Raw genomic sequence first — 24,987 nt, 5'->3', positions numbered from 1 at the left:
TGTGACTTGGTTCACCTCTCTGTCTATTCCCATCTCAAGTGCTGTACAACCTAAGTGAACTAAAGAAGACCTTTCCTGAATATATGGTCTCATATCTTTCCAGAAATGATGTTCCCATGACCTACAGCCTTCACCTGGCAAATCTCCACCTGTAAAATTTTGGCAAGTATCCTCACTGAGAAATCTTTGTTTTCATGCTGCTTTAGATGATTAAAGTAAATTACAAGTCTCATGTCTAAACTTTAAATGCAGGTATCAAGAATTCTATACACGTAATTTAAAAATGTTTTTAAAAGGAAAAAAATTACAGTAATGCATCATAAAAATTCTAGTTAAGAACCATATTTACAGAGGGGCTTAATTTTTCAAGCATCATTGACAGGAGACAGAAAGTTAATATAGACAAAAAGATAAAATACCAGATGAATACCATGTTATCAATCAGTTATTAACACATGAGTGACAAGTGATGAAAGTCTGTTCAGAGGCCAAGAGATGGCTAAAGCCAAAGGGATAGTCCATTCTTTGATGCCAAGAGTCTGAACCAAAGGCATGAACACTATGATGTCATTCCATACAGTCTGAATACCAAGTCTTCCTGTGTAGGTGTTTACTAAGCATGTCAGATATGCTTGTCTTCATCTAAAAAAGGGCTGAGACGTCTGTGTCTAGAGGGCACGGCCAACACTGCAAATTTATCTTTTGCCTGCCAGACTGTGATAGAGTCTCATTATAAAACAATGTGTATTCCATGCTTAGTAACAGTGGACAGAAACAACGCCACTGGCAGTGCACCATACAATGAATTCTGAATTTTACAGGGTTAAAGGTAAAACCCAATTTAGACAAGTTACATGGGGCAGAGATTCTTTTCATCACTTATAATTAAGGGCCCATGAAATGAGCGATTGATGGATGAATGCATGGGAAGAGGTATAAGAAATGTTTTTAGACCATACTGTGGAAACCCACAGAAACAGCTGACCTAAACAAGTGGGAGCTCACAGGCCCCAGCCTGACAGCTAGGGAACCAGCATAGGTCTGAACCAGGCCCCCTGAATGTGGGTGTCAGCTAGGTAGCCTGGGCAGTCTATCGGGCCTCTGATAGTGGAACCAGTATTTATCCTTAGTGCGTAAATGGACTTTGGGAGCACATTTCCCATGGAGAGCTACTCTCTCAGCCTAGATACATGGGAGAGGGCCTAGCCCTGCCCCAAATAACTTCACACAAATTTCATGATCCCTAATGAAAGGCCTCACCCTCCCTGGGGACTAGATGGGAGATGGGATGGAAAGGGTCGTGGGGGGCAGAGGAGGAAGGTAGAGAGAGGGAACTGGGATTGATATATAAAATAAGATTGTTTTTTAATTTAAATAAAATTTATAAAAAAGAAGTGTTTTTAGATGAACCGAAATTTCAGTTCTCTACCTTAAAAAATTTAGCACTATAAATCCCAAATGTTACCAGCATACAGTTACTGGCCATCATAGTTTAAAGTTTGGAAATGCAATTTAGATCCATTTGAGGATATATTCAATTTATTATACAATGCAACACAAAGGGTAAGATTGATTATTATCTAATGGATCTGCTATGATAGTTATGTTATAAAATCTAGTGTCACTGATAACTGTCACTGTTTGAATAAAGGAATTATAGCACAGGCTCAAACTGTAGCCTTTTATAAAAAATCCTTGTGATCCTGATAGATGGGAGGCAGGCTTGGGAATTCTACACTCAAGCTGTTAATTATGTCAGTTTCTAAATCATTAAGTATGCATATCCCCCTTCAGTTTTTTTGTTTGTTTGTTTTTCTTTTTTTCTTTCTTTCTTTTTTTTTTTTTTTTTTTTTTTTTTTTTTTTTTTTTTTTTTTGATACATGATTTTTCTACATAGTCCAGGCTGCCCTGGAACTCACTATGTAGACCAGGCTGGCCTCAGACTCAGAGACCTGCTGCCCCTGCCTCCTCAGTGCTGGGATTAAAGGCTTGCCTTATGAATATTTCTGCACAGGAAGTTGGGGGGGGGTGCTAAGGCACAAAGCTAAGGATACTACTATGCATTCTAGTAGTAAGCAACAAGAATAAATACAGAACACATGTGCAACAAAATCTAAGTCATTCTGGTATGAATATGACTACGATGAGTTTTTTTTTTTTTAAGTACTATTTAAATCATAGTTTTGGAAAGTGGAGATTTGGAAAGTCAGGACTATATACTACCCAGAACAGAGTATTCTTTCCTTCTTTCCAGCTACTAAGGAAAGCCAATGTTTTCCTTCTGGTGGAGTTGAACTCTTATAGTTCGGTGCAATCAGCAGAAGCAGTAAAAGATGCAGGTATGACATAATGGGGATGGATGAACTCACATCAGGGAGAAAGATAACTCAAGCAGATGGGGAATGAATCAAGCAAACATTGCTTGGCTAAAAAAAGACCAAGTGACAAAGGCATAGTTATAATGAATGTTAAAACTTGTCTAGAGAGGGAAATAATAGGATACAGGTGATGTGCAGGGGCAAATGGGAAAAACATGGTACCAACATTAGGGAGAGCTACAGAAGGAGAAAGAGCAAGTATAAGGGCTAAAGTTAACCTATAAGCACTACTTGCCCAAGGACAGATAACTTCCTGGAATGCTGGGGACTGTTGTTCATGCAAGATAACAAACCACCTGTTTTGACTTCTATAAACAAGGTTGGTTGCCCCAACTGCACAGGATGTGTTTTATCACAATCAGGGAGGAGATAGTGGGCAGGAAATACATCAGGATATACACTTGGCCCTAATTGGACAAAAGCAGAAAATACATAACCTTGTGGGTTTGGCTGACCTAATTTATGCTGTTTCTCTGGCAATCCTGGGTATGGAGCTGGACACTATCCATCATCTTGGCCAGAGTTTAATAAAGCTTGCTTCAGCTGAACAATAGTGGATTTATGTTTTCTCCTCTCAGTTTTCAGGTTCAGCTGGAGGAGGGACAAATAACTCTTGGGGTATTTAAAAAGCCATTAAGGAATTGCATTATATTTACCTAAATTATGTTATATATACATAGGTAATATACATTCTATGGAATTTTGTAAAACACACACACAAATGAAACAAAGTTATGCCACTTAGGATGACAATGTTCCTAATAAGAACCATAGACTATATAACAAAATCTCAAGTATCAGGCATAACAAACCTCCTTTCGAGTTGTTGGTCAGGGTAGTCCAAGCGACTCATACCCATCAAGCAATATAGTCTGTTGTTTTTAGCCTTAGTTTCCTCTAAAAGGCTGCTGAAGGCACTACACACACATGGCACAGGATTCAGAATATTCAAGCTGGATCTGACCTGAAAGCCCCCTCCTTTCACAGTATCAGAAGTCACCATACAAGTTTCCATGAGGGAAAACAACACAGGTCCCACCGAGCTGTGATACCTATGAACCACAACCAGGACCAGCACAGCAAGATACTCCTAAGGGCGATTCTCATATCTTGGTGGTAACCAGCAGCTGGTTAATTGGACTTTTAAGGCCCCAACAAGCAAAGGGAAACCATGCCTGGTATTAGAAACTTGGTACCTAGCTTCCTGGAACCACTGAGGTTGCAGATCTTAGAGGAGAGCCTACTGCTGTCACTTTATTAGATCAGTATAATTTGTAACTTCATTTTAAAACAGCCTGTCCACAGATGAGCATAACTTTCATCCCCTGTGTAGACTGAATAGAAATGGCCCCTATAGACTTAGGGAATGCAATTAGGGAATGCATGCTTAGGGAATGCAATTAGGAGGTATTGCCTTGTTGGGTGTGGCTTTTTTGGAAGAAGTGTGTCATTTTGGGGTTTCAAATGCTCAAGCCAGGCCCAATCTTAGCTATTTCTCCAGTACATGTCTATCTTCATGTTGCCATGATGACAATGAACTAAACCTTTGAACTGTAAGCTAGCTCCAATTAAATGTTTTCCTTTATAAGAGTTGTCATGGTCTTGGTGTCTCTTCTCATTAACTAAGATGTCCATCATCAAATACTCCCTTTCAAGCAGATGGAGACCATTTCAGAATACAACTCATCAAAATAAGAGATCAAGTGGTCATCAGATACCTAGCTCCAACAGATACATCTACAACACAACACCCAAGGCTCAGGAAACTTGTGAAGGAAGGGACAGGAAGACTGTAAGAGCCAAAGACCCAAGAAATCTACTGTGAGATTGTGTCTCCTGGATATGATGCTATATCCACACCTCAATGATATGGCTGCTAAACAAGGCCTGAACAAGGAAAACACCAATGGACAAGCTAACACAGAAGCGGAGAAATCTCACCAGGTTCTAGACAAAGAACAATGGGAAACAAGTCACTGCTGAGAGAGGGAGAATTAGTCTTTCCCACTTATGAGCCCCATGCTTGGTTATCCAATACAGACCTGAAATCATGTACACAAAGCAACACTAAATGGACACAATTTATAGTGTGTACATGTCTATACATATATATGTGTGTACATATACATACCTATGTACATTCAAAGAAAAAGGCTTTTAATTTGGCAGTGAGAGAGGAGGAGACAAGAGATATGAGAAATGTTGGAGGGAGGAGACATGAGAGGGACTAAGAGAGAAACAAGAAAGGGGAAAAGTAATTATATGGTTTTTAAATTAAAAACAAACAAACAACACCAAAAGCTGACAGCACTGGTCTGCCAAGGGCGGTACTGCTGGTATTTCTGGAACAGAAGCCAATATATTAAAAATCTTCTTTCTTATTAATCTCTCTACCTAGGTGATCTTTCAGCTACTACGGCTGTGCAGAGTTTCCTTCCATACCACTGTGTCATAGTTTTATAAATCCATTTTAAGTGGAAAATTGAACTATATTAAGCTAAACTATAGGAATTAGAATCTCTGAAACAAAGGTGAAATCACTGATGTTCCAATGATTTCTTTTTTTTAAATTCCTTTGCTTGAATGGAAGGTAGATTCTTTGGTTGCTACAGAATTGTCTAGTTGAAGTCATATGAAGTCATGACATTGTCACAGTACAGTATGAATTTCTTGAACAATCTGCAACTAGAGCTAGAAAGCTTCATGCATCCAGACCCCTTCCTTTTTTTCTGTTTTGCCTGGATTATGATTGTTATACATATTGAATGGTTTCCATTGTGAAGGTGAAGCAGAGATTTGGGATACTAAACCAAACAGCTGGGCTGTCTTGTGCCTGGAGACCTAGAAATATATTTACCAGGACACAACAGTTAATTGGAAGGTATAATTGCAATACATTCCTTTCCCTCAGGGGCTATATCTTAGCTTGTTATATGAAAAGAAACCTCAACAGATCCTGAAAATTCACATAACACTGCACAGGAACTACCTATTTTTTGAAAGCTAAATATTTTATGATGGTCCTTGGGGAATCACATAATTTTTATTGCCTTACAATAAAATATAAAGTGCTTGCTGGTGTGAGATCTATTTATTTAAAACCAATGGGAATAAGCAGTTTTTATGTGTCTCAGTATGTGTTAAAATTTCCCCTCTCTCTGTCTGTCTCTGTCTCTCTCTCTGTGTGTGTCTGTTTCTGGTTCTCTCTTTCTCCATCTCTCTCTCTCTCTCTCTCTCTCTCTCTCTCTCTCTCCCATTAATGGGCAAGCTGCCTCTGTCCACTTCAACAGTAGCTGCAGGGGTGGGCATGATCGTTCAGCTCAAGACATGGATGGCTAGTAATTTTCACATTTACTCAAGTCATGGTCTTGTTTTAAGTCAGTATCATAAAAAAACAAATGATGTCTTCTGTTTCATATAATGGACTGAATGGAAAGAGAAACTTCCTTTGGTTTAAAACATCTAACAATCCTAGACCAAATTTTAACTTTTATTTCTTAAGGTGAGATGGAAGAGCGCAAGAGATAACTAGAAAGACAGTCATGGGGTAGGGGTGGGATGACTTAGAAATATTTGCCCTAAGAGTTTTTGGTCCGCTGGTTAAATATCTAGTCTCAAGCTGATGGGGGTCAGGACACATGCTTCTATGTGAAGCTAACTTTGCTTGCTTGCTTAGAGTTAAGGCTCTCATTAAGTAGCCCAGAATGTGTACTGTGATTATAAGAAATCTGTTGCCATCCCTGGCTCTAAATTGACCTTTTATAAATAAAAAATTAGTGTTGCTCCAAAATATAGGCTAAAACATATATTAGTTGAGGCTTTTGGTTTTTGTTTGTTTGTTTATGTCATCAACACTGTTAACATTTGGGTTGGAGCATCACTGTTTTGTGGGTGGCATACTATAAGTAAGATGCTTATCAGCAACTTTGGTTTTGTTCATTAGATGCCAGTGGTAATCTCCATGTTGTGAAAATCCAAGATTATTCTGACCTTAGGAAATACTCTGTGATGGGCAGAAAGGTGGGATCAGGACAGGGGAGATAGCTCAGCAGTTAAAAGACCTAGTTATTTTTCCAGAGGACCTGGGTTTGATTCTAGAACGTATATTGTAGCTCACAACCATCTGTAATTTCAGTCCCAGGGAATCCAACATCGTGTTCTAGCCTCTGCAGGCCCCAACCATGCACACGGCATATAGATATGCACGCAAAATGCCCACACAAATACATTGAATTAAATAAGAACCATAGGACAGATTCACTTGAAAGAGAGAAATTGAAGTGAATGTGATATCTGAATATTTTCTAGGACACATTATCAAGAGCAACAAAGAAATGAAATAGAAGAGGCAGTCAAAGTCAGGATGTAAAATTAGACCTTGCATGTACCTGCAATGTTCAGAAGGAAAGAGAAAATATGAGGAACATTATATCAAAGAGATGTCACCTGAGAATTTTCCAGAATACATATAATATGCCAAGTGAACAATTTAGAGGCCCCATGAACCTCTAGCAAAATATGGTAGAAGCATTTTAGTGAAACTATAAACTATAAACAACAGCCAGAAGATATTAAAGATGTTTGGAACAGGGTCAGCCTCTCTAGAAAGGAGGATTGCTAGTAAGGAATATTAGGATATGGATGGAATAATATCTTGGAAGGGCAGAAAGAAAATGGCCCTTCCAAGCAGAGCTTCAAGTTGAGGTAAAAACAGAAACGTTGTCAAACACCATGGCTGAGAGAGCTACTCCAGCTGGCCTCTGAATCCTCTCTGAAGAGGCACACTTCAGAAGAAACATCAGTTTGCAAAGAACATTGGAGTAAAAGGAGAAGGAGCCAACAGAATTTGCTAAATTTGGGGGAAATTTTAAGCATGAAGACTTAGTTCTGATTCCCAGAATGCACACAATGGCAGATGTGGTACAGCTCACATGTAATCCCGGGGCTCCTGGGGTATGAGACAGAGAAAAGATCACTGGAATCTTGAAGGCCAGCTATCCAGGCAGGGATAGCCCATACACAACAAATCCTCACCCAAACAGAACAGAAGGCAAAGACCAGCATCCAGTGTTGTCTTCTGACCTCCACATGGGATGACATGTATGTGCTTATACACACACATGAACTCAAACACATCCTTACACAGACACATAGATACACACACACACACACACACACACACACACACACACAGAGTGAAGAAGGAAATATAAGGAAATGGGCTGGCCATAAAAGAAAACAGAACTACTTAAATTATCTTAAACTTATTCTCTTCATTAAAATACATCACATAACTGAAAAATATAAAACCATAAATGAGGAGATGATGCACTGTAAAAACAGAACATTAATCAGTATTGGCACCACCTACAATAATATTTTGGTTTGTTTGATTCACTTTTTTGTTTGTTTTGAGGCAGGATATTACTATGGAGCTCTGGCTGTCCTGAAGCTCACTCTGTAGACCAGGCTGACTTCAATCTCACAGAGATCTGTCTGCCTCTGCCTCCCGAGTGGTGGGATTCAAGCTATGCAACACTACTACTTGCTTACAATCTTATAAATTTAACCATAGAAGACAAATAATTATTCAGTAAAGGACAGACAAATATACAAACTAAATTATTCATCAAGTCTATGTACAACAACCTTGTGTTGAAATACAAAGTTAGTCACTTTGGGGCACCAGACTGTTAAAAAGAATGATGTAAACAAGTCAAAAACATATGCAAGAGTACATGCTAGTACAGACTTCCATTATATAGTTGGCACCTGTGTAGAATTCTTGCAATTACTGTAGAATATGGGTTTTATATCAAATGCAAAATTATAAACAGAATTGACTTCCTTTATATATCTAGGAAACTATTCTGAATCAAGGCCCATGTGACAATAACATTTATGAAAGCATCATTCAGAACTTCTAAAATTCTGAAAGAAAAAATAGAAATGTCTTGCTAAAATAAAATGAAATTACAATTTGTGCTATAATTAATAAACCATTCTTGGGTGAAAATTAATGTAGTAGTACAAATTGCATCAGAAGAAACCCAACACCGAACAGAAAGGAATGCATGGCTTCACAACAAGTAATTTCAAAATCTGGTAGAAAAAAAAATCAATAAATAAAGTAAAACAAAAAACATAACAAAGCATTGGGTCTAGTAGGCACAGGTATGAAATTTGGTAAGAGGGTAGGAACCTTAAAATCACTGGGAATGTTCCATTTTGTGAGATTTGTCGTGAATATAACTCTAATTTCACTCCCCCCTTAATTATACCCATTTGTAAGGCCAAATAACTGAATGTGAATTAGATTTTTCTCCAGTCACAGATGAAGGAGAGTTCTACAGCCCAACCAGTGGCATGTGTTAATATTCACGGAAATTGCTAGGAAAGCCATCTGATATCACTGGCAGTTGTATTGATGCTAATAAGTTACCCCCAAATTAGAAGTCACCATCTACACATATTGCAAATTCTACCACACAAATAAGGATAGACTATGAACAGAGTAAGCAAGCACAAGCTTACCCAGACTGAAGTTTTTTTTTCCTTTTGTGCTGGCAGATCATATAACTTTGGTGTGAAATGGATCCTTTTTTGTAAACATGTCATTAAAAGAAAGCATTACAGTTGTATTTATACAGATATATTTATACTAAAGGAAATGATTATGAGGAATAGCCTCATTGGTCTTATATCAATGGTCTTGAATTTCATGCTTGTAACGATAATAGTAAGATTATTAAAACAAACAAACAAACTTTCATTTGTTAGATTTGGATATGCAAATTTCACTTCCTAGCACTTTCTGATTCAGGAGAAAAAAATATGCCAATTTGAAAAAAAAAAAGTCACATTTAGATTGTATTATCAATTCATCAATGGAAGTGGAAATTATGTTTTAATACAAAATTAAATGTAAGTTACATATGAAAACCACAGGAAAACACAGTTCAAGAGAAGTAGGATGAAATCAACTAAAATATAATTCTGAACACAGTTCAAATTTCCACTTCTTCCCTGAACTACTTGATAAAAAAGCAGAATTTATAACACTTAGGGACCATATCCTGGCCTGATCATTTTGATCTTAAACCAGAAAGTAAGACGATGTGGCAGTGCTCTCTAAACTGTGTAGCTTGAGACTTGCCACTGTGAACTCCATCCCCCTCCACTCCTTTGCCTCTCCTCTTCTTCCTCTATCACCTTCTTCCTCACCACTGTGTTTATTCAAGCCAGTGGATCACTGCCAATGCTTGATAATGGATACTCGTTGTCTCCTTTAAATTTTGACTGACTCTGACATCTGGGATCTGGGTTTCTGAACTTGGGCACAGGGCTGCACGTTTGGTGAAGCGTGTGTTTCCCAACCCCCCCCCCACACACACACACACAACCTTCCAACAGAGTGCTGCCACATGCATCTCTGCTTAGAGGGAAAAGATATTCATCATACCTTAAACTCTATTTTTGTTTTTTGTTGTTGTTTACCATGGAGTTTATGAGATCGGGAAGAACAAACATTGCTAGAGGACGTTATACAGGGAAAGGAAAAAAAAATAAAATAAAATAAAGAACCCAGTAATCTGGGAACACTTCAGTCATAGCTTTACATTTAGGAACATGAAAAAAAAAAGTTCTATTTGCTGTGTTTTAGTTCAATCCAGTGGTAGGAGTTACATCCTGGCAATGAATATAGTCTATTTGTAGCTGGAAACTCCTGTACCACATTTCTTTAGAAATTAAGGGGTACAGAAGTGGGAAATCGGGCAGATATACAATAATTTTAAAGATAGCAAATGAAACTCAACCACCTAGAAAATGTAAATATCAAATTGATCATGAGTTTCGTAATTAAAATTGTCTTGATTCAGAAGCGAGCATTAATTTGTTCCAATGAGATTCTTCTTCAAATCCCCCAGAGCGTTCTTGTGACAAGCCATGTGTTTCTGCAGGCCCACATATCTTAATATAAATGCTAAGAGTTTTCCACATGGGAAGAAACCGTGAACGGGTTCCTTCTGGTTTTCCACCATCAATGAATATAAATGAAGTAATTCCAGTTTCCTGATGAGTCTCCTTGCTAAGGATGACACATTTATTAAGTTAGAGTTCTTAAGTTTGTATAGATCAGTTCTGTGGGAAATCCATTAATTTTCTGATACGCATTCTAAATTTTGTCTATAACTGTTCTTTAAGGGAGAATTTTCATGACTTTCATCCAAATCTAAGAGAATCAATGTTGCCGAATGTTAAGAATCATTGGTTTGGAGAATGGATATGGCCTGGATACTCAAAACTGGTATTATCTCAGGTTTTCCTACTATGAATTTATCCTGTATTCTTACAATAAGAAATATCTTAAAGGATCAAACGTTTGAATCATTAAAAAATTATTCATAACTTACTTGATTATAGAAGGACATATACATATATTTTCAATTTGATTTACTTAAATAATTGCTTGACAGAGAAAGCATATGGTGTTGCTATAATAGTCCTGAATGGAATTAAAAGACTCTGCTCTGATACCAGTTTTAGCACAAATTAGCATATGACCTTGATCAATGTCACCTGAGCTGTCAGAGCTTTTGAAATTCTTAAAGTGCCTTCACACCATTTATTATTATTATTATTAAGAACCAACTTAATAGAGTACAGAATATAGGTTCTCTGTGAACGGAAGACAGGCCTTTGCTGGCTTTCTACACTGGGCTATAAACTGGTCTTCCTGGCTCTAGGATTTTCCCATGGAAATGTACTAGGTATGCCATAGATGTCCATCATTTGCCTTAGGTTGTGGCACTCAGTGAGAAGACTACATGACTAGATACTGAATGCCTTCAGAGGTTAAACAAAACTGGGTTCTGCACCTAACTGTTGCATCTTTGTAGTTGCTAGTACCACAGACATGGCACAGACAAAGACCTCAATGAAAGAATACCTGTTAAGTTAATTAGGCAATACATATCAAGTATTTTGTAACTGATACACAACTTTAAACCCAGTACTTGGAAGGGCAGAGGTAGGCAGATCTTTCAGTTTGAGGCCATCATGGTCTACATAGAGAGTTCTAGGTTAGCCAGAGACACACAGTAAGACCCTGTTTCAAAACAAACAACTCCAAGGACTAATACATGAAAATGTAAGGCTGTCATAGTGTTAGTATATTGCAGGCACTGTGTTGGGGCTCTTCTACTTAGCATCTTATTTTATCCTTACATCAGCCCTGGGAAGAAGGTTCAGTAATATCATTAACCCTCATTTTACAGTTATTGAGCTAATAAATGTCAGGTCAATTTTCTATCTCAGGCATCCTGAAGTTGGGATGCTTTCACATACTTGTTATCACACTCTTACTACATGCTACCTCCTAGTGATTTATTCAGATTTCCAACTTTTATTTACTTCTCTTACCTTACCATTTTTCTTCCCCTTTTGATATTAATTCTGAAAAAACTAAACAGATATGAATCCATCATTAGGATTAGGACTAGAGATTCAAGCATGAATGGGAATAAGCACGGGGAAATTCTGTAACTTACTAGGTCCAAGGCAGCAGCTAGGATGGATGCATCGGGAATTGTCCCTGGCTCACAACAGTTGAGCAGAAACTGAAAACGTTTCATGCCTTGTCGGATTGCTCCCAGGTTCACCACATTTTTGCTTTTTCCACCATCTTGGTTGGGAGAAACATGGTCATCGAAACTGTGGCAACCTGTAGGGTTGTGTCATTGTGAAAGGAGAGAGGGAAATGGATCATAAAAACATATCCAAGTCATTCCAGTGTGTTTCCTGTACTGTTAGCCTGAAAACTCTCTTCCACCCTTCCTCTGAACCTCTAAGATGCTTGCTATGCACACATTTTGACTTGAATTAATTGGTGACATGTAAGATAAAAATTCAGGATTTTCATCAAACAACTTCAATGTAGGGTCTGATTACTTTGCTACTGTATCTCTAACGTAGTAAATGAAATTGCCATATTTGAAATAAGGGAAATTAGCTCTGAGTTCCTGCCCGCAAGATCCTTGACCCCCAAATCTGGGCCTCTGCTAAAGAAAGAGGCCTCAGCTGAAGAGTTCCAGTTTCCAGTGAGATCCGACTATCCTGCAAAACCTTCCCAAGTTTCAGCTCAGCCTTTGTCTTCTTCTGCCAGCCATTGGCTAGAGCCATTGGCTCATGACATCTTCTACTAGATCCTCAGCCCTGACCCCATCCTTGGGTCCCTGTCTGAGGGGAGACATCCTAGAGAGCTTGCACCACCCAGAGCTACAGATATTGAATCTCTGACCCACATAAGCCCACCGGGGAAGTACCATAGAGAGAAGGGGAGACCCCACAAACACCTACTGGAAGAAGCTAAGGGAAGAAGGCAATACAAGGAAACACCTAACAACAGAAAGACAAGCATGACACCACCAGAATCTAGGAAATCTACACCAACTAGAATGGAACACAACAACAAAGCAGAGGAAGCAGAAGGGAACGACTTAAAAATTACCATCATAAAAATGATAGAGGCCCTCAAAGAAGATGTGAGAAAATCCCTTAAAGAAATGGAGGAAAAAAAAAAGTGGAAGAAATGAACAAATTCCTTAAGGAAAGTACAGAAAGCCAAGAAAAAACAATTAAGCAGGTGAAGGAAACAGTTCAAGACTTGAAAACTGAAATAGAGAAAATAAAGACAACACAAACCGAAGGAATGCTGTAAATAGAAAAACTGGGCAAAAAATCTGGAACTACAAACATAAGCATAACCAACAGAATTCAAGAGATGGAAGAGAGAATCTCAGGCACAGAAGATAAACTAGAAGAAATAGATTCATCGACCAAAGAAAAGCATAAATCCAATAAATCCTTAACACAAAACATCCAGGAAATGTGGGACACCATGAAAAGGCCAAACCTAAGAATAATAGGCATAGAGGAAGGTGAGGAAGCCCAGCTCAAAGGTGCCGAAAACATATTCAACAAAATCATTGAGGAAAACTTTCCAAATCTGAAGAAGGACATGCCCATGAAAGTACAAGAAGCATACCGGACCCCAAATAGGCTGGACCAAAGAAAAAAGACCTCTCAACATATAATAATCAAAACACCTAGCATACAGAATAAGGAAAGAATATTAAGAGCAGCGAAGGAAAAAGGACAGGTAACATATAAAGGCAGAACTATCAAAATTACACCTGACTTCTCCATGGAAACCCACAAGGCCAGAAGGTCCTGGATAGATGTTCTAAAAGTATTAAGAGAACACAGATGCCAGCCTAGGTTACTATATCCAGCAAAACTCTCAATCACTATAGATGGAGAAAACAAGATATTTAATGACAAAACCAGATTTTCCAAATACGTATCTACAAATCCAGCCCTATAGAAAGTATTGGAAGGAAAACTCCAACCTAAGGAAGGTAACTATGCCCACAAAAATGTAGGCAACAGATAATCCAACTACACCAGAAACCAAAGGTGAAGCAGAACTAATATATTCACAATACCACTGCCAACAACAAACCTAAATCAAACAAGCATCAACAATCAATGGTCCTTACTCACCCTCAACATTAATGGTCTTAACTCACCTATAAAAAGACACAGGCTAACAGAATGGATACGAAGACAGAATCAATCCTTCTATTGCATACAAGCAACACATCTAAGCTTCAAAGATAGACATTACCTCAGGGTAAAGGGTTGGGAAAAGATTTTCCAATCAAGTGGAAATAAGAAGCAAGCAGGCATGGCTATCCTAATATCTAACAAGTTAGACTTCAAACCAAAATTAATCAAAAGAGATGAAGACAGTCATTTCATATTCATCGCAGGAGAAATCCATCAACACAAAGTCTCAGTTCTGAACATCTATGCCCCTAATACAAAGTCACCCACATTTGTAAAAGAAACACTACTAAAACTCAAAGCTCATATAAAACCTCACACACTTAGAGTGGGAGACTTCAATATACCACTCTCAACACTAGACAGGACCACAAATCAGAAACTCAACAAAGAAACAAAAGAACTAACAGAAGTTATGTCTCAACTGGGTATAACAGACATCTATAGAACATTCCATCCAAAGACAAAAGAATATGCCTTCTTCTCTGCTCCACATGGAACCTTCTCTAAAATCGACCACATACTAGGTGACATAACAAACCTCAACAGATACAAGAGAATAGGAATACTTCCCTGTATCTTATCGGACCACCATGCCTTAAAATTAGAATTCAACAACAACACAAATAGAAGAAAACCTGCAAACTCATAGAAACTGAACAATGTGCAATTGCACCACTCCTGGGTGAAAGAAGAAATAAAGAAAGAAATTAAAGACTTTCTAATATTCAACAAGAATGAGGACACAACATACCTGAACTTATGGGACACCTGGAAAGCAGTACTACGAGGGAAGTTCATTGCACTAAGTGCCCATATGAAGAAAACAGAGGATAGTCACGTAAGAGAGTTAACAGCGCAACTAAAAGCCTTAGAACAGAGAGAAGCGAACTCACCCCGTAGGAGTAGATGCCAGGAAATAATCAACTTGAGGGCTGAAATCAACAAAATAGAAACCAGGAAAACAATACAAAAAAAAAAAAAAAAAAATCAATGCAACGAAGAGTTGGTTTTTTGAGGAAGAAAATCAACAAGATAGACAAACCTTTATCCAAATTAACGAAAAAGCAGAGAGAGAACATGCAAATTAACAAAATCAGAAACGAAAAGGGAAAAATAACAACGGACACAGAGGAAATCCAGACAATTTTCAGGTCATACTTTGAAAATCTGTATTCCACAAAAATTGAAAATTCAAAGGAAATGAACAAATTTCTGGGGACCTATCACTTACCAAAATTAAATCAAGAACAGACAAACAACTTAAATAGACCTATAACCCCTAATGAAATAGAAGCAATCACTGAAAGCCTTCCAACCAAAAAAAGTCCAGGGCCAGATGGATTCAGCGCAGATTTTCACCAATCTTATATCAGACAAAGGGCTGATCTCCAAAATATACAAAGAACTCAAGAAACTAGTCAACAAAACACCAAATAACCCTATTAAAAATGGGGTACAGAACTGAAGAAAGAATTCTCAATAGAGGAAATCAAAAAGGCTGAAAGACACTTAAGAAAATGTTCCACATCCTTAGCTATCAGGGAAATGCAAATCAAAACAACTTTGAGATACCATCTTACTCCTGCCAGAATGGCTAAAATTAGAAACACCAATGATGACTCATGTTGGAGAGGATGTGGAGAAAGGGGGAACACCCCTCCACTGCTGATGGGAGTGCAAACTCATACAGCCATTTTGGAAATCAGTATGGCGGTTCCTCAGGAAAATGGGAATTAGTTTACCACAGGACCCGACAATCCCCCTCTTAGGCATATACCCAAAGGATTCACATCCATGCAAGAAAGACATCTGTTCAACTATGTTCACAGCAGCACTATTTGTAATAGCAAGAACCTGGAAGCAACCTAGATGCCCCTCAATTGAAGAATGGTTAATGAAGATGTGGCACATCTACACAATGGAATACTACTCTGCAGAAAAAAATAATGGTATCTTGAAATTCGCAGGCAAGTGGATGGAACTTGAAGAAACCATCCTGAATGAGGTAAACCAGTCACAAAAAGAGGAACACAGTATGTACTCACTCATATATGGATTTTAGACCTAGATCAAAGTATCACCAGCCTATAATTCACACCACCAGAGGAACTAGGATACAAGGTGTATTCTAAGAGATTCATATAAAGTCCCTCACAGAACTGGGAAGGGACAAGTCCCCCAGAGCTCAGGTGAAGTGGGGGTGGGCAGTGAATGGAGAGAGAAGTAGGAGAAAACGAGGGGGAGGAAAGGACAACATGTGTGACCAGGAAGATTGAGCCTGGTTAGGAATAGAAGACAGGAGAGAGAGAGAGAGGGAGAGAGAGAACATAAAAGAGGGAGCCAATATTGGTTTGAAGATAAAATTGAACACAAAGAAAGGTCTAGAGAACTACAAGACTGCTGCCAACTAACAATTTGAGCTTCCATGGAAAGGCTATCATAAATGCCCTTCCCGGAGAGTGAGATCAACAACTAACTTCTCCATGGAGCCCTCAACTAATGCCTGTTGGAAACAGGAGCAAACACCCATACATAAACACTGAGTCAAACTAGAACCCCGATGCAGATGGAGAGGACAAGACCATGTGGCAGAAACACATAGAGACAGCTTACCTGAACAAGGAGGAACTAACGGGCCACCAGACTGATAGCTGGGAAGCCAGCATGGGACTGACTCAGGCCCCCCTGAATATGGGTCTCAGCCAGAAGGACTGAGCAATCTAAGGGACCTCAGACAGTGGAGCCAGGATGTATCCCTGGTGCACAAAAGGACTTTGCGAACACATCCCCCATGGAGGGATAACTGCCTTAATCTAGAGACAGGAGAGAAGCCCTAGTCCCTACTTCACATGACCTGTCAGATCTACATAACCCCAACTGGATGGCATTCCCCTACATATGGTATTGGGGTGGGGGGATGGGAGGGGAGGGTGTTTAGAGTGCATGTGAGAGGGCAGAGAGGGTAAAAGGGAGGGCAGAATGGAGGGAGGAAGGGAGGGAAGGAGAGGGAACTTTGATCGACATGTAAAATAATAAATTAAATTAAAAAAATGCTTTGACTCCAAAATTTAAGTTCAAGGACAAGTTATTGGGGAAAAGGATTTCTATTTTTGTTTCCACAGAAAATGAAAAGTTGTGGATTCCTTCCAGACTAATGTAGTTTGATCAAGCCAGACCGCCTGAAACAGAGTATGGAGGTGATCCTACATTCAAAGCAGCTGGACAAAGCAGTCTTACAGACTACAGCCAGGATTTCTGAATCTTCTTCGAATCTCCCATGTCAGCGACCTTTACCAGCAGGAAGTAGTTTGGAAAGAACAATGCCCAAATTCCCAAATATTGTCTATAAATGTTTGTTTTCATTTAAATGGACTTGGTTATATAAAATAAATAAATAAATAAATAAATAAATAAATAAATAAATAAATAATGGGAAACAATGGTAAAAAAAAAAAGAAATAAGGGAAATTAGGAGTGTAATTTTGGATTTATAGTTGAAGAAGAGGGTTCAGGGAAATCAAATGAAATGACAGCAATCCAAAGATATTTTCATTTCTCCCATGAAGGAGAATATTCTACAAATGGGAAAGTCCAGTGCCTTTGTCAATTAGAGGAGCTATGATGAAATAGCATGGGCCAGCTAACTTTTAACCCACTAATGTCTGCCTCTCGTATCTCTGTGACCTACAAGTCTGAACTTGGGCTCAAGTAGTCAGTTCTTTCTGATTTGATTATGTCTTTAAATGGCCTTCCCTTGTATAAGCACAAAAATGCCTCATCTTTCTTTTCTATGAGAGCACTAAAACCCAGTCATGGTCATGTTACCCTCATGACATCGTCTAATCACCTAATATCTACCCAATCACCTTCTGAAAGCCCCATTTCCAAATGTTACCATATTGTGAGTTGAAAGTTCATAACACAAACTTTATATAGATGAAAAAATTCAGTCTACAACATATGGAAACATACAGTATATGGAAAACATTCAGTAACAAGGAGCATTTCCCATACCACGCTCTTGGGCTTATGCTGCAGGTACATCAAGTTACCAGGCCTGTGTGTAGAAAGCACTTAAGGGTATGGTCACAGCACAAGCCAGGTGACATTGAGCTAGCATGGAACAGACCTCAGAACACACATTAGCTTCATCCTCAAAAAGCAAACAGAGAAACATTGTCTTTATGATGCTGCTGGTTCTGAACACTAGAGATTGTCTCTGAAATTCCACAGGAAGTGGGTAGAGTGTGAACAAACTGAAATGGTGAAGGTGGCAAAGACTTGGGTGGTCAGGTAGAGCCTTGAGAGGGGTTTTTCTCCTTCTTCACTACTGAGAATGAAATCTAAATCCTCATATATTAGACAAGTGCTCTACAACAGACCAAAAGTTCCAGCTTAGGAGGACACTTGAAACCTTATGCTAAAAACTTGATGCCTACTCTAAATTGCAAGAGACAGTCAAACGGACAGGGTGACTCTTGTGGTGTAAATAAGCTTAGGAACCACCATGACTTCATGAAGAGCATATCACAATGAACTAAGTGACACACTTTCAATATTATCATAAAGATATCAAGGAGAAGCCAGGTGTTAGTGGCACATACCTTTAATCCCAGCACTTGGGAGGCAGAGGCAGGCGGATCTCTGTGAGTTCAAGGTCAGTCTGGTCTACAGAGCTAGTTTCAGGACAGGCTCCAAAGCTACACAGAGAAACCCTGTCCTGGAAAACAACAACAAAAACATATCAAGGAAATCATTTTTGGTAAAGTCTGATGATTCTTTTGTAATGGGAGGGGAAAATAATTCATGGATTATTGGAAATTTGATGGCATGGCTTGTTGAAAAGCTATGTCCACAAATTATTAAGTATATTCAACTAGAATAACAGTAACAGCTGCAACTTTATCTTTTTCCTGGTCAGTAATAAACTGATTAACTTGGATAAAAGCATGGAAACATGTATCTCTTCAGATGGATGATCAAAGTCCAGTTATAAAGAAATGATACAGAATTCAAACTGATTTCAAGTTTGTCCTTTAACTTTTTCTTGGTAAAATGATCTAACTGTATTCCATGTAACAAAATAATTAAATCCTATGAAATAGAGAGTCCATAGTGGCTACAACAAAGCATATCATGACATTTATTGATAGAAAGATGAACTAGCAAAAGCTGACCAATACAAACAGCTATGAGATGAGAACACTGATCATGTGTTTTAAGTTTATACATTTGCTATATCCATGGTTTAGTTACACTATTGCCTACACTGATTAAATTCAAATATGGCCTGCTGTATTCCATCTAAAGTTCCAGAGTTTACAATACTCACCATCTACCAAGCAAACACAGAAAAAAAGAGTCAGGATGTGCCAGAACCAGATATGCTTCCATGAAATGAAAACTAAAGAACTCAAAGACATTTAGTCAAAGAGATCAAAAGAGAGAACAGGAAATGAGTAACAGGGGGTTGTGGCATTATATGTTGTTGTGTATGTGTGGACACAGATGTCATCACTCGGTCAAATCATCAAGTTTGCGGGCAAATATATTTTCAGAGTATAAAGAGAGATTTCCTAACAATTAAAACTGTCAGCTCTGGAACAAACTGCTTTGTAAAGTTGCACACTCCCCCTCAGCAGAAGCACAGAGAGGGAGGGTGGCCACCTGTCAGCCATGGATGAACAGAACTCTGAAGCTGAGTGGTGGGTGGATAGCAGGTCCCATGACTCTCCTTTTCTAACAAAGACAAGAGGCCATGCCTTCCTCTCTGCACACTCCGTGCTCACCAGGGGGTGAGAATCACAGTAACATTCCCACAAACGTCTCTTCTACAAAGCTGGTAATAAAGAAGCTATAGATAACAGTGAAGACACATTTAAAGAACAAAGCATAAGACAATGCAAATAGAAAATGACCATTTTCTTTTGGAAAGAGACACATTTAGAAAAAAAAAGAAAAAGAAAAGAAAAGAAAAAAGAAACAGAGAAGTTAATTTAGATAACTGAAAAGAAGAAAAGCTGAGTGGCACCCTTAGGCTATTGACATTTACCAAGGCGCTTGAAGAAATTCTCCTCCTCTTCTCGGCCATTCTCCATCCCACTCCCTGGCCCACCTTCAGAAAGCTTGACAGCACTGGTGAACTTGACCTGGGGAGGAAAGGAAAGCCATTAGACATTCATCAGGCAATCTTTTGGTTATACTCGCCCTTGGTTTGAAAGGTAAATTGTTTAGGATATGAAAATAAATGACTTTGTTCTCTGGCTTCCACATCTAGTAAGCTCTGTCATGTAATACATTCCCATGTCCCAAAAGAGACGTCAGTATAATTGCAGGCACAAGGAATACCAGGTAAGAGGTCAGATATTGAATGTGAAAATAATTTAGTAAACAACTCAGGCATATGAAGTGTTAATTTGGATAAAGTCCAAACTGAATGCCATATCCATCCTTCATGAATTCAACCATAGTTTAAAGAGAAAAATGACTAAACTGACTTAAATTCCTAAATTGGTTTATAGTATAATATTTTCCCCTACTTTCCCTCCCTCTCTCCCTTCCTCCCTCACTCTACCTGTTCTTCTCCTTCTCCCTCTTTCTTTATTCTCCTAGAATTGATTGGAAGAACTGTCACATGCTTGGAAAGTGCTCTATCCCTGGGCTACATCCATAGCTTTCTTGTTGACTTGTTATCTTGAGGCAAAAACTCACTAAATTGCTCAGGTCAGTCAGGCTAGTCTTGAACTCATAGCTCAGGTTTGGCTTGAACTTAAGACTCTGACACTAAACTATCAAGGCACCACCAGACCTGATCCTATATCTCTTTTAAAGCTTTATTATGTCTTCATACTTTTGACTTCAGGTCAAGTCAGGAAGATTTAAGTAATAGCACAGAAAAGAAGCCAGAGGCAGGTAGACACCAATAATTGTCTGATATTTTTGCAAAAAGAAGGATATACATAGAATTTCAATTATATTTCCTTAATTTCTATCAATCTGTTATATTCTTTATACATATACATGTAGCTATAGATATAGATATTTAGAGCATCTTTCCTTATTTTTGTTCTTAACTGCATTTCCCATTCTTCAGTTACAATAGCTTTTAATCAGTGACCCTGATGTCCACTTCTTCACGAGTAATGTCCTGTTTACCTTGGAGCTTTGCCTGATGAAAGACAGGCGATCCACAGAGCTAATGTCCAGGAGGTCCTCTACACCATCTGCCAGGCCAGAGAGGGAGGATCGCTTCAGCCAGTTTCCTAGTTAATGGTATTTTGAAAAATTAATCTGTTACAGCATTTGGTTTCAAATGGATTAAACAGAAATGCCAGCATGTACTGAACTAGCAATAAAAGTCACATGGTTCTAATATAAATAGAAGAAAAAAAAAACAAATTGTTTTCAGTATACATGTTTTGAATCAAAATGTTCAGTGTTGAACTATAAAATTACATGAGCACATTAAGTGCAGGACAAATAGACCTGCTCTCCTCCACTGCAGGAAACCACAATCCATCCACCCATGCTAGACAAATTTTCCATATGTCTTGAAAACCTGTACATTTTACCTCCTAAACAGTTCTCAAATCTATTTCTCTGCTTATGCATACTATACAGTCTCAATGTTCATTTGTTTATTCCTGGGCCACTGGGCAGCTTTTTGTTGGATTCTCTTATTGACTAATGTTCCCTCCAATACAATTGTCTTCTCTAAGGTTCATAAACTTGCATCACTCTGTTGTCCCTAACACTTTGGTACATGAGGGCCATGGTAAAAAGCCACCCTGACTTGCCTGTGATTTGTCTTGCTCTTCTGCTACAGTAAATCGCCATTTCCCCACTTAACTCATTCCTTCCAGTTCCTCCCAGCCTATTATCTTTGCCCATTACCCTTGGACTTTTCTCATTCTTTCTCCTGTATAGGTGGCAGATTTTAATGTCTATTTCCTCATTTCTTTGCACAGGTCAGGCTTCGTTGTTGTCTGTGTTCATAGCACTACCTATTTTCTTTAAAATTCATAGTTCTCACTGCACTTAGTTTTGTGATCATCTGACTTAGTGGCAGTGGCTCCTACTCAAATTCTGCAAAGCCAAGAGCTGTGTGTTTTGCACACAGCAGAGGCATAGAGTGGGCATTTGGGAAATAGCTGCATTTAGCAGAAGCTGGCTGAATGAACTATGGAAGGATGTCAGATGAGGGCTCACAGATTGACAGCTTTTTTATCAGCCCCCCATCCCATGATCTGTCTCAATTACTCAATGATTTGATGGCATGATAATAGGAGTATACATAAATAAATACAGACATACTTTTACCTATGGGGAGTTTCAACTTCTTTCGCAGGGAGATTCTGCGGGATCGTGAGCGGGCACGCCGGTCGGAGGTGTTCCCTGAGTGGGCAGTGGTACATTCTGAAGTATCCTGCTCAGACTGGCTGCTGGTATCACTTGCTGCACTTTGGGATTTGAACATCTTGCGCCAGAAATCTTTCCGTCCCAGATTGCCCCCTTGCATTTGCTCATCACTACGGAGAAGTAGAGTATAGGGTTAAATAACATCTAACAGCTCAGTGTCCTCTGGACTCCCAGCTATGGTTTCAGGCAGATTGTGCAGAATGTCCTTTGGTGGGCTGGTATGAGAACAGTGGGAGATACAATGGAAGTCTGAAGACCGAGGTTGATACTGAGATCTTCCTGAAAACAGTGCTGTCTCAGCAACCAAGTGGTGGTGGTCATTTTTTCCCCACTTTAATAAAAAGACTAAATATCATTATAGATGTATAGTGAGATATCCACCCCGCCCGCACCTGTTGCACTGACCACGCCCATTGGGGGTTGGGACAGGTGCAAACATGTTGGCTATCTCACTACAATTTCCCTTTTAGATATCCACAGGTGAGGGCAGGGTGGATATCTCACTGCAGTAGATGGTCCATCTATAGTATGAGTCATAATAGCAAAAGCACTTAAAATGCCAGGAGATATTTAACTTTTTAAAAAGCACCCTGGCTCCTGGGCAATGTCCCACCCCTCACCACAACACAGTATCATACTTGATGCCCAACACACTCTTGAAATCATTTCCATGAATCAATGAATGACTGAAATTTCATCTCCATATTCAGGGAATACATCATTCTACAGTCAATTAAGTTGAAGAAAGTTGTCAAGTTTAAAAGTGAAAATATAGGGTCGACCAAAAGGGTTAGTCACGAACCTGAAAGAAGGTTTTTGAAGGTACTGTGCAGAACTTTATCTTGTAATAACAATAATAATAGTAATAGTAATAACAAGGTAAAATTCCATTTTTAATCTCCTAAATTAGCAGAGATTAAGGTGATTTGAAAGAGAAAACAGTGTCCCCAACATATTACCATGGAGAGATAAAATATTTTGGTGTTTTTTAAATACTTATATTCTATGCAACAAGATATCTTTTTGACTCAGAAATTCAATTTCTAAGAAGTAATATCAAGGAAAAGATGGGATTATATACTAAGACATGAAAAGGTATGAGTGGCCAGTGTGGAATAGTAGATATAATCTCAATGGCTAAGTCTGAGAAGACAGCTGAATATATTGTGGGATTTCCATGTGGTGATAGTTTCTTGGCTTTTTATATCATTGGCTAGAAATACCATTAGCCAATTCCCAGTGTACATTATTACCTTACTTGTAAAGGCCCAATACTCCCACAATAGCCTTATATACATAATTCCTTCCTGGTATAAGTCAGGTTTTAAGATGAATGCAAGCCAGTGCTATTGGGGCTAAAATTCAAAGGCTTTACATTATCTTGGTTCCATTATTCCAAAATAAGAATGATTTAATTGAAAAAAAATTAGTTTAGAAGAAGGTTGACTTAGGCACTATTTATGACACATTGTCAAATTAAAGGCAATGATCAAATGAGTTAAATGGGAAACAACAATGTTAATAACCTTTAGAAATCACACTGGTGATCATGTGTCTGGGTGTGAGTTTGCATGTGCATGCTCAAAAATGTTAAAAGCATAAAATGCAAAAGGTTCTCAGAGGTATCTTTAGCAGTGGTATTTTGATTTTTCAACTTCTCTGTTTTCCACTTGAACAGTATGCTCTTATAGTTTGGAAAGAAATGATGCTAGAAACTGTTCTAGCAGTGTGATGACACATGTTTATGGGTTTTCATGTAACTTTTATTTACAAGTTTTAGGGTAGAGTGCTGAATTGATCTAAAAACTGACAATATTGTAAAAACACAATCATCACCAGCAGATGGATGAGGATTCAGATTTCAAATGCCATCAATGTACTTCATATTTTAATTTCTTCTAAACTATGGCATTATATTTATGAAGAGGCATATATTTAAAATAGATTTCTGCAATTGACTGGTCTGTTACTTTGGAGGGCACCACTGTGTGCCAAGTTACTCTTGCCTTCCTGGAAGGAGAGGCATGAGGGTAAGAGCCTGTTTAATGCAGGGATGAAGAGAATCTTCCATATTCGGGGAAGCTGTCATTTGTGACCTTCCCTGAGAAACTGCAACATCAGCAGCAAGGAGCAGTAGAAAAGCCATTACATTAAACCATTCCTAGAATTACTGACTCTGGGTGTTGAGTACTTAGGAAGAATAAATAGCACAGGGTGAAAGGCATGGGGGAAGGGGAAAGAGAGAAAGAGAAACAGGGTGGAGGAGGAGCCAGGACTAGCAGAGGGATTTTGCAGCTTTCTCTGGGCTAAACAAAGGATATTTAGTGTGTTCACTTCCTGGACCCATTTAAGTGATAGAAAAGTTCCAACTTTGAAGATTCATGACACTATTCCAAGATGAAATAATAATGGCATGGCATATTAAAACAGGCATATACCAAATGCAGAGGAATTTGGTCTGTCTACAGAACACCAAACAAAGAGAATATTTGGAGTGCTTAAAAAAAAAAAAAATCAAACGTGTTAGTACAGCCAATTTTAATTTTAAAATCCAAATTAT

The 24,987-nt window shown here is 38.6% G+C and overlaps 1 protein-coding gene across 1 annotated transcript in view; it reads right to left on the bottom strand.

The window, feature by feature from the left end:
* Positions 1 to 24,987, bottom strand: part of Unc80 (unc-80 homolog, NALCN channel complex subunit) — a 195,664-nt gene that overhangs the window by 99,667 nt on the left and 71,010 nt on the right. The window contains exons 19-22 of the mRNA XM_051190388.1: positions 22,323 to 22,537; positions 21,165 to 21,271; positions 20,062 to 20,158; positions 11,930 to 12,102 (exon numbers count right to left, since the gene is read on the bottom strand). Coding sequence (XP_051046345.1) covers positions 11,930 to 12,102; positions 20,062 to 20,158; positions 21,165 to 21,271; positions 22,323 to 22,537 — 592 coding nt within the window. The remainder of the gene's footprint in view (positions 1 to 11,929; positions 12,103 to 20,061; positions 20,159 to 21,164; positions 21,272 to 22,322; positions 22,538 to 24,987) is intronic.

Source organism: Phodopus roborovskii, unplaced genomic scaffold (assembly GCF_943737965.1).
Source record: "Phodopus roborovskii unplaced genomic scaffold, PHOROB, whole genome shotgun sequence".
Classification (NCBI taxonomy): domain Eukaryota; kingdom Metazoa; phylum Chordata; class Mammalia; order Rodentia; family Cricetidae; genus Phodopus; species Phodopus roborovskii.
This window is presented reverse-complemented; position numbering and strand designations above follow the sequence as displayed.